Here is a 17,537-nt window from a genome sequence, read left to right on the forward strand (position 1 = left end):
ATACATGCTGCAAAGTAAACAAATCATCACTACATCAATCATTGAATTTTCACAAACATACACACCTATTTCCAGCACCTAGCTCAGGAAAGGAAATTCGACCAGGATCCAGAAACCTCAAGTCTCTTCTAGCCACTTCCCCACAAAGGTGAGGAGGGGTCTGCCTTCCAGCCCACCCACCAGCATTCCTTTGTCTCCTCTGAATATCATGTGCTTAACCTGGTCACACCCTGGATGCTTTACTGCAATGTCTGGTGTGAATACACAATCCATTTTCTCTTCTGATGTGTCATCTGCACCGTTTCTAGGTTGGGGACATAGCACCCACAATGGTGCTTTTAGTACCATAATGGTGTTTTTAGTACCGTAGGCTTATGAACACATTTCTATTGGATATGATTAAACTTTGGGATCACTGGCACAAGCAGCGGCCAGCTTTTACCTATCTATATTAGACAAGATCGTAGCCACTCTGGTGTAGTTTCCCAAAGTGATTTAACAATTCACACTCCCGGTTACAGTGTCTGAGCATTCCAGTGGCTCCCTGGCTGCATAAAGCTTGGTGGAGGGGAAGTGAAGGAGAGGGCCTCCCGTCTCAGCAGCACTAAGGTGGGCATTTCTAGGAACATCCGAGATTTCATTCCAATGAAACCAGGAGCCTGTGAACACCTGCTGAATGGAGGTGCCCGCGGCCTATACTAGGAGGAAGTCCAGAATGGCTCTGCTCCAGCCCAATTCTCATTGAGCACCTGACACTTTTTTTTTTTTTTTTGGCATAGCGAATTTGCCAAATGTTAAAACTTACCACTGCTTTATTTTATATTTCTGTGGTGACGTGGTCAAGCTCAGGGCCTCATACATGCTAGAAGTGCGCAGTCCACCAACGAGCCACACTCCCAAGCCTGGTTCTTTTATTTTTTCCTGGACAATGAGCAAGCCATGGGACAAATACTTTTTTTTTTTTTTTTTTTGGCCAGTCCTGGGGCCAGACTCAGGGCCTGAGCACTGTCCCTGGCTTCTTTTTGCTCAAGGCTAGCACAGTGCCACTTCTGGCCATTTCCTGTATATGTGGTGCTGGGGAATTGAACCCAGGGCCTCATGAATACGAGGCAGGCACTCTAGCCACTAGGCCATATCCCCAGCCCGCCATGGGACAAAAGCCCTTGTTGTATTCTTTGACAACTAGCATTCTGGTGCTTAAGGTCACTGTTGGGTGGGGGTTTAGCAGGGATGAAGTGTCCAGACCTAGAATCCTTTACAAGCTTTACTTTTAGAAAATGGCCACTGGATGGTGACGGGACATGGGGAGGGCAGGAGGGAAGGGCTGGGGGGGGCTGACGGTGGGGACACCTAGCTTTCCAGCCGCTGCACGGGTGAATGGGGAAGCCCAGCCAAGCCGCCTTACAGACTTGGGCCCTGTGTCTGGAGTCAGGCGCCCTCAAGCAAGCAGTGGCTCGTCCTCAGCCTCAGCCCCCCACACCTCTGCCTCAGCCAGGGGCATCAGCAGCACATCGTCCTCATCCTCGGGGGCCAGGACTGCAGTGTGCGGTCCAGGTGGGGTCCAGGCTGGCCCCGGGGGGTCAGAGGCTGGGTAAGAGACGGCCTCGCAGGGCCTGCACGACTCCACACAGGAGTGACTGCTCTAGGGGCACGGAGGGCAGCGTCCCCTGGGCTTCGGAGACGGCAGGGGGGACTGCTGAAGAGGTGCCAGCAGGTGGGAGGGGGGCCTTGGTGGGGAGGGGGGGGTCTTGCTCCCCATCCTGCCCACCCACTGCGTCATCCTCATGGGCTGGACTTGTGCTTCCATCCTGGACCTTGAGGGGAAGAGAAGGTGCGACCTGGGGCCTGGCACCTGCCACTCTTCTCAGTGCTAGGGAGGGAGAAGGAAGAAAACAAACTCCTGTGCCTGCTCTGGAGAAGCTCACATTCCGGGGGGAGGAGACACAGTAAATAAATGTGTCCCGGGATGAAAAGTACCACAAGGAAAAACAAAACAGGGCAAGAGGTTATGGAGGACAGTGTGCATAGGTGCTGTTTTTAAACGGATGGTCAGGAGAGGCCATTTGAGAACTTGGAGCAGAAATAAGGAGAAAGTGACCATAAGCCAAAGGAAAAGTTTTAGAAACAGGGACCTGTTTTGTGAAAAGGCTCTGAGGTGACTACATGTTTAGCACATACATGGAAAAAGCGGGTGGGAAGAGGGGGGAGGAAGGTGGTGAAGCAGTGGCACATGCCTAACCAGGATCTCCGCCCCTCCCCCGCCCCTCCCCAACCCACTGTTAAAAGAAACAGCCAGGGGCTGGGGATATGGCCTAGTGGCAAGAGTGCCTGCCTCATATACATGAGGCCCTGGGTTCGATTCCCCAGCACCACATATACAGAAAACGGCCAGAAGTGGCGCTGTGGCTCAAGTGGCAGAGTGCTAGCCTTGAGCAAAAAGAAGCCAGGGACAGTGCTCAGGCCCTGAGTCCAAGCCCCAGGACTGGCCAAAAAAAAAAAAAGAAAAAAGAAACAGCCAGCAGCTAGGAGTGACTTCGGTGGTGGAGTGCTTACCTACTATGCAAGAGGCCTTGAGTTCAAGCTCAGTCTCCAGCACTGAGGGTTGGGGGAAGGGGGTGGTGGAGAAAAAGAAGCAACCACAAATCCAGCCCAATACACATGACCAACTATGATTAGAGCTCAGGGACAGTGACCAGGCCCAAAGTTCAAGCCCCATTATCATCAACATCATCATCATCATCATCATCATCATCATCATCATTATCATCATCATCATCATCATTTCATACATATATTTTTTAAATATTTTTGTGGTGCAGGTCCTGGGGCTTGTACTCAGGCCTGGACACTGTCCTTGAACTTTTTATTCAAGGTTAGTCCTCTACCACTTGAGCCACAGCTCTGCTTCCTGTTTTTTTGGTGGTTAATTGGAAATAAAAGAGTCTCACAGACGTTCCTGTCTCGGCTGGCTTCAAACCATGATCCTCAGATCTCAGCCTCCTGAGTAGCTGGGATTACAGGCATGAGCCACCAGTGCCTGACTGGAAAAAAAAAAATCTTTAATTATTTAAAAAAGTTCTTTAGGCTTTTCAAGAGAGACTTTACCCCCAAATACTCAACACACAGTAACTCAGTATTATTATAGATTGAAAAAAAAGCCAAACATAACATGCGAATGAATGACTGTGGCTACACTTAATTTTATTTTTTCCTCAGTCATGGATCTGGAACTCAGGGCCTGGGCACTGTCCTTAATCTTTTTTTGCTCAAGGCTAGCACTTTACTACTTGAGCCACAGTGCCACTTCCAGCTTTTTCTATATAAGTGGTACCGAGGAATTGAACCCAGGGTGTCATGCATGCTAGGCCAAGCATTCTACCACTATGCAAAACTCCTGTCTACACTTGAATTCCAAAAAAAAATTTTTTTTGGTCAGTCACAGGGCTTGAACTCAGTGCCTAGGCACTGTCCCTGAGCTTTTTCACTCAATGATAATGCTCTATCACTTTGAGCCACGGTGCCACTTCCAGCTTTCTGGTGGTTAATTAGAAATGAGTCTCACAGGGCTGGGGATATAGCCTAGTGGCAAGAGTGCCTGCCTCGGATACACCAGGCCCTAGGTTCGATTCCCCAGCACCACATATACAGAAAACGGCCAGAAGCGGCGCTGTGGCTCAAGTGGCGGAGTGCTAGCCTTGAGCAGGAAGAAGCCAGGGACAGTGCTCAGGCCCGGAGTCCAAGGCCCAGGACTGGCCAAAAAAAAAAAAAAAAAGAAATGAGTCTCACAGATTTTCCTGCCCAGAGTTGTCTTTGAACTCCAATCCTCATCTCAGTCTCCTGAATACCTAGGATTACAGGTATGAGCCACTGGTGCTTGGCTCAAATAAAATTTTATTCACAAAACAAATGGAGGACCATATTTGTTTGGGGCTAGTTTGCTGGTTCACGTGCCTTCAGTTTTGAGCTCCCGAAAGCAATCGTGGGCACACAGTCGCAGTCAAGAAATATTTGTAGGGCTGGGGATATGGCCTAGTGGCAAGAGCGCTTGCCTTGTATACTTGAAGCCCTGGGCTCGATTCCCCAGCACCACATATACAGAAAATGGCCGAAGTGGCGCTGTGACTCAAGTGGGAGAGTGCTAGCCTTGAGCAAAGAGAAGCCAGGGACAGTGCTCAGGCCCTGAGTCCAAGGCCCAGGACTGGCAAAAAAAAAAAAAAAAATTTGTAAAAATTTTGTTAGCACTAGAGCTTGAACTCAAGGCCTGGGTGCTATCCCTTAGCTTTTTCACTCAACATTGGTGCTCTATCACTTGAGCCACAGCTCCACTTCCAGCTTTTTTTTTTTTTTTTTGGCCAGTCCTGCGGCTTGGACTCAGGACCTGAGCACTGTCCCTGGCTTCCTTTTGCTCAAGGCTAGCACCCTGCCACTTGAGCCACAGCGCCACTTCTGGCCGTTTTCTGTATATGTGGTGCTGGGGAATCGAACCCAGGGCCTCATGTATATGAGGCAGGCACTCTTGCCACTAGGCCATATCCCCAGCCCCACTTCCAGCTTTTAACTGGAAGTCTCCTAGATTTTCCTGCTTTGGCTGACTTTGAACTGTGATCATCAATAATTAGGATTACAGGTGTGAGCCACTGGTGCCTGGCTTTCAGAGGTTCTTTTGATTCTGATTTGTGATAATTCATCTGACATGGGCAGTTTCCAATTCTCCATTGTTTCTGCAGCAACTTCTGCTATAATCACTCCATTCCACAAACATACACCTGAGTTGCTATAGTACTTAGGAGTCCTCCAGAGAGATGGGAATCAATAGCAGATGGATGGATAGATGAACAGATGGATGGACAGATGGATTCCCCAGGGGAACTGGTGCACATCATTATGGAGGCCAAGAAGTCCCATGATAGGCTGTTTGGAATCTAGACAAAAAGAGGTCAGTACAGTGGCTAAATCTAAGTCTGAAGGTCTTAAAAAAAAAAAAAAAAACGGGAAATTGCCAGGCACTGGGGGCTCACACCTGTAATCCAAGCTACTCAGGAGGCTGGAATCTGAGGATCACAGTTTGAAGCCAGTCCAGGCAGGAAAGTCAAGGAGACTCTTATACCCACTAAACTAAAACAACAACAAGAAGAAACTTGATGGTGAAACTCTCAGTCTGAGGCCAAGGGCTTAAGAACCTGAGGAGAACTACTGGTAAAAGTCCTAGAGTACAGAGACCACAGAAACAAGACTCCTGATGTCCAAGGGCAGGAAAAGATAGTATCCCCGGCTCCAAGGAAAACAGTAAATTCACCATTTTTCTGCTTTATTGTTGTTCTATGCAAACCTTCAACTGGTGGATGCCTGCCTAATCAGTTGAGGCAGATGACAGCACATCAACAGATCTTCATTCAGTCCCCATAGGGAGGAAGGGAGGAAGAAGGGAGGGGCAGGAGGGACAGAGAAGGGTGGGTGAGGAAGGGAAGGAGATTCTGCTCCACTATTTGTGTTTGTGGTTCTTTCAAAGTACTCAACTTAAATAATCAGTGAGATTCCACAGAATATGAATGGTCCACCCCCTACACATTGCAGTAGTAATATTTGATACTGCTTTCTGTTGCAGCAGTGTTTTGGTGTTTTGTGAAACTACTGCCTCTGCATCTTTGTCTTTGGGGCAAATAATAACTAGGAGAAAAGAAGCAACATCTCACTTCCCACAAGTACCTTTTAATAAGTACTGTCCGTTTCCTTCGGGAAAGGAACGCTCAGACCAATACTATACCAGAGCTACTTCTGGTTCACTTCTTGCAAATAGAGTTTTAATAAAATTTGAAACACTGGCAATTTAATGAGTGAAAAACATCACTGAGTACTCCTTTCCCCCTAACCACATCCCATGACTATTTTTCTTTCTTGGTGCTGTTACTGGGACTTAAACTCGGGACCTGAGTGCTGTCCCTCAGCTTTTTCGATCAGGGTTGCTATTTTACTACTTGAGCCACAGCTCCACTTCTGATTTTTTGCTGACTGGTTAATAGGAGATAAGTCTCACTTTCCTGATGGGGCTGGCTTCAAACAGCGATCCTTGGATCTCAGCCTCCTGAATGGCCAGGATTATAGGCCTGAGCCATCGGTGTCAGCCCCTGAATGAACATTTTTTTTTAATAACTTTTAAGTCTACTTCTAAAGTCTAACTTTAAAGCTGACCTCCATCCAGTAGATGTCAGCATTGCATTCGCTCAGCGATAGCCTTTCTTTCAGCTGCCGTGACACACTCCCTGCCAGATCTCTTCTGTCTCCAGTCACTATCCTGGCTCCTTTTGGGCACTGTTCTTGGCTCCCCTACTACTGCTATCCATGAAAATTCACTCCTTGTGTGTGTGGGATTGTTTTCTTTTTCTTCTTCTTGTATTTAGTACGAAGGGTTCTAGAAGATGAAAATAGTTCATCGCTCTAAGGAGGAATGTGAGGTCTTACTCCTCCTCCTCGGACACCTGCCTCCGGGGTTGCAGGCCATGGGAATTCATTCTCCCTTGGTGAGCAAACTTGGCGATCGCGGGATTGCCAAGTACACACCTCCAACCTACAAACTGCCACAGCAGAGGGGAGGGGAGTGGAGCCTACACGGAGGCTGGGATGGAGACCCCGGGGCCTGGAGCAAGCTGAGCTCGGCTCACTCAACACGTACCCGGCTGGACCACCACCACTGCAGCAGCTGGGTACTAGAACCCTTGGATTCCCGGAAACTCACTAATCACTGGGTCCGAGAGTACGTTCCCCTAAGGGAACGTGAACCAATCAGAAGAGAGATTGGGCAGCCTCGTTTTGACGGACCTATCAGAGACTACGGTGGCCAATTGGGACATGGTCAAGAACCAATGAAAAACGAGAATTCTCTACCACCCTCCAGCCCGGGAGACTAGAGTTAACACGCATACACACACACACACATCAGAGAACACCTAGACTGCTAGACGAGATGATATGTTTACAAAGGTAGATGTGGAGGGATACCAAAAAATAAATAAACAACCCTGGGAGCAAAAAATAAACCACACTGCACCGGCACTCCGCGCAGGCAACTAGAAAAGTCGCTCCCCAACTCGGCGGCGACGCGGGAGAGTACGTGCCGCGCGCTTGCGTCACGCGCACGGCCCCGCCCCCCGGTCGCGCTTATAGCGTAGCCTTGGCGCGCGCGCGCACCATTGTGTGGCTGGACTCGGCCGCCCGTGCGGTGTGCGGCGCGTGTTCGGGCTCTCAGTCCCCGCACTCGCACCGCGGCTGTATACTGCCTTGCGGTCTGCCGTCCGACAGCTAGCCTTCGGGACCTCGCCCACCACGGATATGCCGCGCGTCTACATAGGACGCCTGAGCTACAACGTCCGGGAGAAGGACATCCAGCGCTTTTTCAGCGGCTACGGCCGCCTCCTCGAAGTAGACCTCAAAAATGGGTGAGTCGGGCCGGGACGTCAGCGCCCAGCGTCCTCGGCCTGGCGGCGGAGGAGGCTGCCGGAGAGGAAAGGCGGACAAGGCCGCGGCGCCGCGTGGCAGGGCCTCCAAGATGGCGGGCGGCGCGGCGCCGCGGGAGCGCGCGGGGGTGGAGGGGGCGCGCACGCGCGCGGCGCCGGCTAACAACGTCCTCGTCGGTGCCCGGCCGCGCTCTGCCCCCAGGTACGGCTTCGTGGAGTTCGAGGACTCCCGCGACGCCGACGATGCCGTTTACGAGCTGAACGGCAAGGAGCTCTGCGGGGAGCGCGTGATCGTGGAGCACGCCCGGGGCCCTCGCCGGGATCGCGACGGCTACAGCTACGGAAGCCGCAGTGAGTCCCAGCCCCGCGCGCTCCGCGTCTGTGGGACCTGGGGGGCGGGCGCAGGCTCGAGGGCGGGCGGGGTGGGGCCTCCCAGCCCGGGCAGGTGCGGGGGCCGGGGATCATTTGACCCGGTGTGTCCGGGCCCCGCCGCCTTCACGTCTGCCCGGGACAGCCTTGGGACACCGGAGCGCGGGGGATTGGGTGTGGTGGTTGTTTGATTTGGGCTGAAGTTGGGAGGGGGTGGCTCCTGCGAGGCCCAGGTTGGCACTGCCGTGGGTTCTGCCCATGTGGGAAGCAAGTGATGGCTTTGGTACTCGTGGTGTTCCTCCTTGCTTACCTGTCAGTGCAGTAGCTAGGAATGTGGAAGCTGGGGGGCAGGATAGGGAGGAGGTGGGGGAAGGGGCGGGGTTAGAGGCGGGGTTTTGAGTGCAGGTCTTAGGAGTTACTGGGCTGGGGGAAAAGGAAGAAAAGTGCTATTTTAAAATAATGTGGTTCCCGCACCACAGAGTAAATCTAAATAAGCTTCATGCTGTATTGGAACTAGTTGGGGCATGTTGTGGGGAGGAGGTTGGGGGGATATTGGTTATGTTAAATGTTTGATGTTGAAATTGTTGCATGTTGAATTCAAACTTTTTAACAAGTCCTTGATGTTTCAATTTGAAAGTGACCAATGGGGCTGAGGCTGTGTCCACTGAGGCTAAGATGACTGCCTTTCCTGATTGGCCTTGGCTTTTCCATACATTGTGTGACCCTTGCCCTATGACCCTTTGGCTGACCTTACCGGAAGCCATGACGACAGCAGCCTTTTGCCATTAGACGCAGGGTGATGGTGAGGATTCCAAGGGTTAGACAAAACTGGTTAATCTGAACTAGGTGACTGTTACCTTGCGTGTTTTGTGGCCAAACCACCACCAAAAACCTCACACTGTGATGTAAGTACTTAGTGTAACTAGTAAACATTTTTGTAAAATGTAGAAATGCATGTAATCAGTTAAGTTTTATATTTTACAATGTTCTGTAAAATAAAACTTAGCGAGGTAAATTGAATAAAGGAGCAGTCACTCTCTAACAGATTGTAGGAGAGGTCTAGTTGCATTTAGTCTATTTGACTTGCCCTTAATTTAATTTGTGGCAAATCACAATTGTATCAAAGGTTTAGCAGTATAATAGCAAAGTCCTACTCCAGTAAATAAAAGTTGATATGTTTGTACTAACTTTCAAACACTCGTTCCTGTCATTACAAAGCATCTGATTGTTACCTTCGTGTGATAAAGGTGGTGGAGGTGGATACAGCAGTCGGAGAACCTCTGGCAGAGACAAATATGGACCACCTGTTCGTACAGAATACAGACTTATTGTAGAAAATCTTTCTAGTCGTTGTAGTTGGCAAGATTTAAAGGTATGTACTGAGATTTGGGTTTAAAATAGTGTGGCTAATGTTTAAAGGGTGAGATAGATTCTGAATCTGACCGGTCTTAATGTTTTAGGATTTCATGCGGCAAGCAGGGGAAGTAACATATGCAGATGCTCACAAAGAGCGCACAAATGAGGGTGTAATTGAATTTCGCTCCTACTCTGACATGAAGCGAGCATTGGATAAACTGGATGGTACAGAAATAAATGGCAGAAATATTAGGCTTATTGAAGATAAGCCACGAACAAGCCATAGGCGATCTTACTCTGGAAGTAGATCTAGGTAAGTTAAAGTATTGACCAAAGGAGGGAGATAAGAGTTGTGGGGGGGGGGGGCTGGGAACATGGCCTAAAGAGCAAGAGTGTTTGCCCTTGTGTACATGAAGCCCTGGGTTCGATTCCCCAGCACCAGATATATAGAAAACGGCCAGAAGTGGTGCTGTGGCTCAAGTGGCAGAGTCCTACCCTTGAGCAAAAAGCATCCAGAGTCAGTGTTCAAGCTCTGAGTCCAAGGCCCAGGACTAGCCAAAAAAAAAAGTCGTATGGATTTTTTCTGGGAGCTGGCTTCAAGCCATGATTGATTACCATGATCCTCAGATCTCAGCCTCCTGAGTAGCTAGGATTATAGGCATGAGCCAGGAGAGCCCTACCAATCTGTGTTTTTTTTTTTTTTAATGGGCCCCTTTGATTGTTTGGGGGGGGGCAGGGGTGGCTGGGTCATTGGGCTTGAACTCTACCTTAGCTTGGGCACTATCCTTGAGCTCTTCAGCTCAAGGTTAGCACTCTGCCATTTTGAGCCACAGCACCACTTCCAGTTTTTTGGTGGTTAATTGGCGATACATTCTTAAGGACTTTCCTGCCTGGGCTTCCATTTGGTTCTGTTTGAATTAGTGGGCTTGATAGTACACATATATTCTTGGCTTATGTGGTTTTGGTAAATAGCATGAACACGTTCTGAAGATTAAGGTTTCATTGTATTTCTTGTATAGGTCACGGTCTAGAAGAAGGTCACGAAGTAGGAGTCGAAGGAGCAGCCGCAGTAGATCTCGGAGTGTCTCAAAAAGTCGCTCCCGGTAAATAATGTGGTGGGACTGTTTTTTTTTCTTTCTCCTGAATACAGTTGTACTTGTTCATGGAGTACATGTATGTACTGACCAAATACTAAAAGAAATCTGGCTTTTCTTGTCCAGATCCAGGTCTCGGAGCAAAGGTCGATCACGGTCTCGATCAAAAGGCAGGAAATCGAGATCAAAGAGCAAATCCAAGCCCAAATCTGATCGGGGCTCTCACTCACACTCTCGAAGCAGATCTAAGGATGAGTATGAGAAATCCCGAAGCAGATCTCGCTCTCGATCTCGGTCCCCCAAAGAAAATGGAAAAGGTGATATTAAGTCAAAGTCCAGATCAAGGAGCCAATCTCGTTCCCATTCACCCCTACCTGTTGCACCCTCAAAAGCCCGTTCTGTGTCCCCTCCTCCAAAAAGAGCTTCAAGATCCCGTTCTAGATCTCGTTCAAGATCGAGGTCCAGATCAAGTTCCAGAGATTAACCTAGAACTTAAGTTCTTTGCACACTATTATGGAACACTTTCCTACTTGCTTAGGCAGTTATTCTTCCATGTTTATACTTGGCCTCTTCTGCAAGAGGATCTCCTGAAAACAGGGGCACAGAATTTGATTTGTGGCCAAATTTGATGAAAAAGATGAGGTACTAAAAAGATGGCATGAAGTCACAGACCCTCTCCCTTTGTAGAATTAAGATAACTTTGATTTTATAGCTTTTGAGCTAAAATAACTTTTGTAAAGATTAAGCTCATTTAGATTTTTTTTTAAGTATTTCAGCAGGATCTGCTGCAGGAGTTTTTGTTTATTTGTTTTGCTTTTTTTTTTAAATTAACTGTTTCAAGCTTTGGATACTTCAGGCTTTAGAGGGAGAACCCAATTTTCAATTATGTTGGCTTTTTATAAAGCTTGAGTTATGTAAGATTTAAATAAAAGTTTGCTACCAAGATGGTTGCCTTATTGAATAGGTTCACTGTTAAATCCCTTTACACATTAACATCTGTTATTTGTGGAGACAAGTATAAATTCTACTTCAGTGTAAAGCAAGGCAAGCCTCAGACCAGCAATAAATTACTCAGTTTGGATAACATTGTGCTGTTAATCAAATTTGCCAAAGTCTTTAATCTGCCCCTTTAACAAGTTGAGTTAAAAAATAAAAGGTATTTTGTAGTCTCTTTGTTACACAGTTTTTGCCTAAATATAACTTAAAAGCTAGTGCTTGGGGTTTTGTTTAGCTAGTTATTCCATGTCCTGGAAGTGGTTAGAACTCTCAATATAGTTCTCAGTATAGTTTGATGGTCCTTAGATAAAATGGAAGTAGCCTTTGATTAGAAACTTATTGTTGTTAAAGTAGAAAAGCACATCCTGAAAGGTCATGCTTACCAGGCACTTAAGAGATCATTTGGTGTAGTCCTTTGCTGGTAAAGTCAAAATCTTCCTAATATTCTGTCTTCTTTGTGGTTAGTGGGGCTTTGTGATGGATGATTGGATCATCCTTGTAAATTTTATACTTTTGTGTGGTTAAAACACTGAAAGGAGTACAACAGACTTTTTGTACTGTATGAATTAAGTTAATATTATGTTAACCAAATTACATGGCAGATTTGTAGGAATGAGAGGTTAGCAATTAGTCCATACATCCATAAGCCTAAATAGTAGAGACAGAGTTCAAGAAGTGAGTTACATGATATCCTTTTGTTCAGATGCTTAGAACTTCATCTAAAAAAGTAATTGTTGGAAGTGGAGGTGTGACTCCCATGTGGTAGAGCACCAGTGCTGAGCAAAAAAGCCAAGTAAGAACATGAGGCCCTGAGTTCAAGTCCCAATATTACCTGCACACCAAAAAACAATTTATTAATCTGAACTCAAGATGTAGATAAATTGGCTCAGCTTAATACCTTCCTAGGAACTGCCAATGTACCAAGAGTTGAATTGTGATAAGGCATGGTGATAATATAGGATTGGTTTGTAGAATTATAACCAAAGGGCATGTAGTGGAATGAGGCCAAGTGGAAAAACTGAGGTATCTAGGTAGATGCCAGTCACAAAGTAAGAGTACTTGGTAATGACAAAGCCTTATAAGAAGTCCCTCAGCCACCTGCAAGAAAGAGAAAAAAAACCCAAAACCTTAAAGGTTAGGAATATTACTGTACCATAGGTTGCTGCTGCTCCTAATTATCTTTCCTTGGATAACTTAAGTGAGTTTAAGAGAAGAAAACTGTCTAATTGTATTTCACTATTTTGCCTGTCCAAAGAACAGAAATGATGGCTCTTAAGAATTGGCTTTGACAAACTTCTTTTATTTTCAGGGAAAGAACGGAAAAACTGAGCCACAGCCTTTTAAGGGGGAGAGGGCAATATTACAGTGAAATTTGGCTATCTAAAAGTATGCAACATCTTCAGCTGGGCTTTCTGTTAATGTGACATTACATGGCAAGAGACATTTGACTACATTGTTAGCCACCCCAGTATGGGTGGTACATTTTTTTAGTAATGGCAAGGGCCAATTTCCCCATGTGTAGACCTAAGTCATTGGATGTACAAACCACCGTACTTAAACGTTGGCCTACTTGACAACGTGGAGTTGACCGATTTGAAATACCTAGTTCCTTGCTCTAATTAGTGAGCAGATTTTGGAGAATCAGCAACATGCCACACAGGTCAGTGGCTGATAGCACAAGCGAAGTAAGGAACGTCCCACGTCCCCATCCTGTACTTGATAGTGTTCTGGATTATACCACAGTGCCTTTATGGCCAGTTTGAGTCCTACCCACTCCTTCAGCATTTATGTTCCCACTCCTGTGTTACTGCCTTTCATCTTGGATACTTTTTCCACTTTGTGTTAACCTATTTTACGCTTTATCTCAATAAAATGCTTACTGAGGGCAAGGCTTGTTTTGAATTTATTGGGTATTTCCACTTTGCAGCAAATTCCTGGCAAGTGGTTATTTATTTGCCTTGGGGGTTGGCATTAGCTAACCTGCCATACATCAGGAAATGATCTTGTTTCACTTATTTTAGAAATGAACTTGGGATGGTTTATTTTGGGCACGTCATTAAACCTTAGGCTTCATTCTCATCTCTGAAATAGAGACCCGACATGGGCCGTGAAGTACAGTATAATAAAACATGGAGGGTTTTGTGTATCTGTCATTTTATTAATTGTTTGCTCTTCTTTTTTATTGTGTAGTAATCCAAATACCTTTATAGTACAGTTTCAGATGAATGAGTAAGTCTTTAGCCAAATTTTCCTAATCTTGAACTTTGGGGCACTCTAAAGTTAGTTAATACTTCAGTACCACCCCATTTTCATTACCTACTCTTGGTTTTAGAGAACTTTACTTTTTGTGGTTGTTTCCAGTTCAGATACATAGTGGTGGAATCTAGTATGAACATTTAATTTAAATTTAGTTTTACTTACTAAAATAATGTAGCAAAAGAGGTCTAGTTCAGTTGGTAGAAGCTTGTCTGGTGTATACTAATTGCAGTCCCATGGTACGATTAAACATGTTCCATTCCCTGGATTCCCTGTAAATTTGTAGAGCTAGAGCAGTCTATTTTTAAGACAAGTTTCACTCTTGTCACCTGCCTGGCCTTTAACTCAGTATTCTGCCTCTCTAGTGCTGGAATTACAAGCATGAACCACCTCTCCCAGCTATTTTTCCATTGTGCACATTTCATTTGACCTGAATTGTAGCAACATCTTTTGAGCAATTCTGTAGTCAAAGTCTTCTGGTTGTTTCTGCCGTTCGTTCGGGGAATTGAACCCAGAATCTTGTGATTGTCAGACAGACTTTCTTCCCCCTTGAACCAGTAGCCCCCTCTAGTTTTGTTTTTTCCTTGAATAGGGTCTTGTGCTTTTTGCCCAGAACCACTGTATGTGCCCTAAGAATCTGGGATTACAGTCATACCCCACCCTACCTGGTTTATTGAAAAGATTCTTTTTTGCCTGACTTGGACCTTTGCTCTCATTTCTACTTCCTGAGTATCTGAAACTACAGGTGTACATCATCATGCCTGGCCTCCTAAGGACCAATTTTTGCATGGCTTCCCTCACGATGGTGTCTATATCAAGAGTGTAGGACAAATTTAGAATCTCGGGCCACATAGGGATTCGATTTCCATGGTTAACTTACCCTTCCCTACCTTAGGCTGGGAGTACCCCAGGGGACAAAGCTGCTTTCTGAGCTTCCCCACTGGGCCGATGTACTGAGCTTTTCTACAACTGTTCTCACCAAAAACCTTTATGTTGCCAGAGTCCTAGGCTAAATGCCTACCTTGGGGGTTCTTTCCCTAAAGATCCCCAGAGCTGAGCATTGAGATTCCAATGGAGACAACTGTTGGTAAAGGAGGACTTGATTTAGTTTGGCCACACTGGGGAGTACAGAGGCGCAAGCCACTGAAGTCCTTTCTTGATACTGACGAGAGCTGAATTACATTGAGGAAGGATTTTTACAAATCCCATTTTGCAAGAAGTATGCGTGTCAATCAGTCTTGGTCAAACTGCCCTTGTTAAGTGGAATTCGCCCCCTCTGGGAGTCTTCACTGAGAGGTGTTCAATTCTCATTGAAAATGAGTCTGCCTGTCAGGTTCACTTCCTGGAACTTGAGATACACTGAAGAAGCAAAGTGGACTTGGTCAGGACAGTGCTGTGTGTCCTTCAGAGGAACAAGACTATTTCAAAAGGACTCTTTGAAGGGGAGTTTCCAGTCTGTACTGGGAGTTTGAATTCCAAGTCCCAATACAACATGTGCTCAAAGTCCCATCTGGCCATCCAGCAATGGGCTTCTATCTACCCAGTAAATCCCAGCCACCCTCTTGTGCTTTTTCAGTTTTCAGTCCTGAGGAGGTATTCTTGCAAGCTCAGAAATGAGTTTACTGTCGGTGTGTGTGCCCACATGCATATGCATGCATACATTCTGGGACTTGAACTCAGGGCTTGGGCACACTGAAATTTTTTTTTGCTCAAGGCTAGCATTCTACCACTTGAGTCAGCCCCATTTCCAGCTTTTTTGGGAAGCTAATTGGAGTTAAGAGCCTCACAGACTTTGCTGCCCAAGCCGACTTCAAACCTTGATGCTCAAATCTCAGCCTCCTGAGTAGCTAGGATTACAAGCCTAAGCCACCAGTGCCCAGCGATTTTACTTTTCTTGTGTGCCTCCTGCTTTCTTGTAATAGGTTCTGTGGGGTTGTTGACTGTGTCTGAAAGTGCTCCCTGATAGCACGATCTGACGTGTGTTAGCACACGCAAGGTGTTTTCCTAAATTCCATGGACTGGCACACTGGTGAATTCAATTCTGTAGAGTTGTATTAAATACTAGGTTCACCCTGGTGTCTGGCATTAACATGAGGAAAACACTTGTATTAAATACTAGGTTCACCTTGGTGTATGGCATTAACATGAGGAAGACTGGGAGCTGTCATTTGAACTTGCTCAGTAGTTCCTGAAGGCAGACTGGGACTAACTGGGCAAACTGGCTTTACAAAGGAGGTAGAACCTCCCACAAATCACACCAGCTTGGGAAGTGTTGAAGCAAGTGAGCCAGGTATTTTAACCAGCATATACTGTTCATGTGTATTAACGGCGGGGGGGGGGGGGGGAAGAAATCTCATTAATTCAACTCCATGTTAACTTTTCCTGGGTCCCAGTTCAGATTCTACTTAACCTCAGTCATGATCTAAAATCTTTGCAGTAGGGAAGCCATGTGTTTGTGTAGGGTCACCATTTTCTTTTAAATAATCTGATACTGGGCTGAGGATATGGCCTAGTGGCAAGAGTTCTTGCCTTGTGTACATGAGGCCCTGGGTTCAATTCCCCAGCACCACATATATGGAAAATGGCCAGAAGTGGCTCTGTGGCTCAAGCGGCAGAGTGCTGGCCTTGAGCAAAAAGAAGCCAGGGACAGTGCTCAGGCCCTGAGTCCAAGCCCCAGGACTGGCCAAATAAATAAATAATCTGATACCTAAAATAAGCCTTTTGGAATCCAGAACAAGCAAAATCTGGGGAGAGAGAAGCAATATGGTGCTGGTGATGTTGTGCATGTTGGTTTGAATAAAGAGTCTTCCATTGTTATGACAACCGGTACCCTTAAGCAGTGTAATCCTGTTCGTAATAATAGGGAGTGTGGCTGAATACTGGCATTGCTGTGTAACACATTGACATGGCAACCCCAAGAGTTCGATTCTGCAAACACTTAGGCCTGCTGATCCCAGCAATTGGGGGCATTTGTCCACAATTTCAAACTTGTTTTCATCTTGATTGAGAAGCCTAGAGGTCGGACTGGGAGTCATGACCTTTTCTGTAGATAAGTAGACCAAAAATCAGTTGTGAAGGGGGGTTGGGGCTCTGGATTTTTTTTTTTCCACTCCTGGGGCTTGAACTCAGGGCCTGAGCACTGTCCCTGACTTCTTTTTGCTCAAGGCTAGCACACTGCCACTTGAGCCACAGCACTACTTCTGGCTTTTTCTATATATGTGGTGCTGAGGAATTGAACCCAGGGCTCCATGTATACAAGGCAAGCACTCTACCACTAGGCCACATTCCCAGCCCATGGGTGAGAGTGGGGGCCTCTGGAATTCTTGAGGTACATCAGTTAATCACTAGTATTTATGGAGCACCCTTTGTGCTAAGTACTAGAGATACACGGCCTGTTTCCCTCTTGTAGCCTGCTATCTTTTAAACTCTTGAATTGCTTGAATCGGTGTTTAGTTATACAAGAACCAATGGCATTTTTGCACCAGAGGCATGGCTCAGTAATGCTGAGCTAACCTAGGAAACCTGAGGCCCTGTGTTCAAATCCCTGGTATGGAAAAAGACAACAACAAACGAGTGGTCAACTGGAGCCAGAAAGATCAATCAAGGAAGTTGAGGAAGCGCTATGACTTGCCCAAGTCAACACCACAACAGACACTAGTACTGAAGAACTATATAATCTTAGTTTACTTAGGGGGGTCTTTAGAGTGTTGAAAATGGAGGGCCGGAAGGACAAAGTGATGCTCCCAGGTCACACCAACAGCCAGTGGCAGTGGGCTCGCCCAGGGCTGGCACAGCTAAGGGCGCCCTTCGTTTCCTCTGGCGGTACCCGTCCCCCACCCTTTAGGGGGTCCAGTGTTCTGGACTTCTGTTTCTCCGCGTGGGGGGGGGGCTGTGCAGTTGGGGGTGCAGCCTTGTCACCCACTGGCCAGCTTGGAGCCCCTCCGCTGGCTCTCTGGACCGGGGTCCTCACCACGGCTGCGTGCCGTTGCCAGCGCTGCAGGCAGAATCTCTCCCC

The 17,537-nt window shown here is 46.7% G+C and overlaps 1 protein-coding gene across 2 annotated transcripts; it reads left to right on the plus strand.

The window, feature by feature from the left end:
* The first annotated feature begins 7,166 nt into the window (after positions 1–7,166).
* Srsf6 (serine and arginine rich splicing factor 6) lies at positions 7,167–13,155 on the plus strand. 2 transcript variants are annotated; one of them, XM_048349447.1, is made up of 7 exons: positions 7,167–7,433; positions 7,654–7,802; positions 9,068–9,192; positions 9,281–9,489; positions 10,196–10,279; positions 10,397–10,587; positions 12,576–13,155. In XM_048349447.1, the coding sequence occupies exons 1-7, from the start codon at positions 7,327–7,329 to the stop codon at positions 12,593–12,595; spliced, it is 885 nt and encodes a 294-aa protein (XP_048205404.1). In that variant the 5' UTR covers positions 7,167–7,326; the 3' UTR covers positions 12,596–13,155. The 2 variants fall into 2 exon arrangements, with proteins under 2 accessions (XP_048205404.1, XP_048205403.1); XM_048349446.1 differs by lacking the exon at positions 12,576–13,155 and having other exon boundaries at positions 7,168–7,433; positions 10,397–12,335.
* Positions 13,156–17,537: the final 4,382 nt, after the last annotated feature.

Source organism: Perognathus longimembris, chromosome 6 (genome assembly GCF_023159225.1).
Source record: "Perognathus longimembris pacificus isolate PPM17 chromosome 6, ASM2315922v1, whole genome shotgun sequence".
NCBI lineage: Eukaryota > Metazoa > Chordata > Mammalia > Rodentia > Heteromyidae > Perognathus > Perognathus longimembris.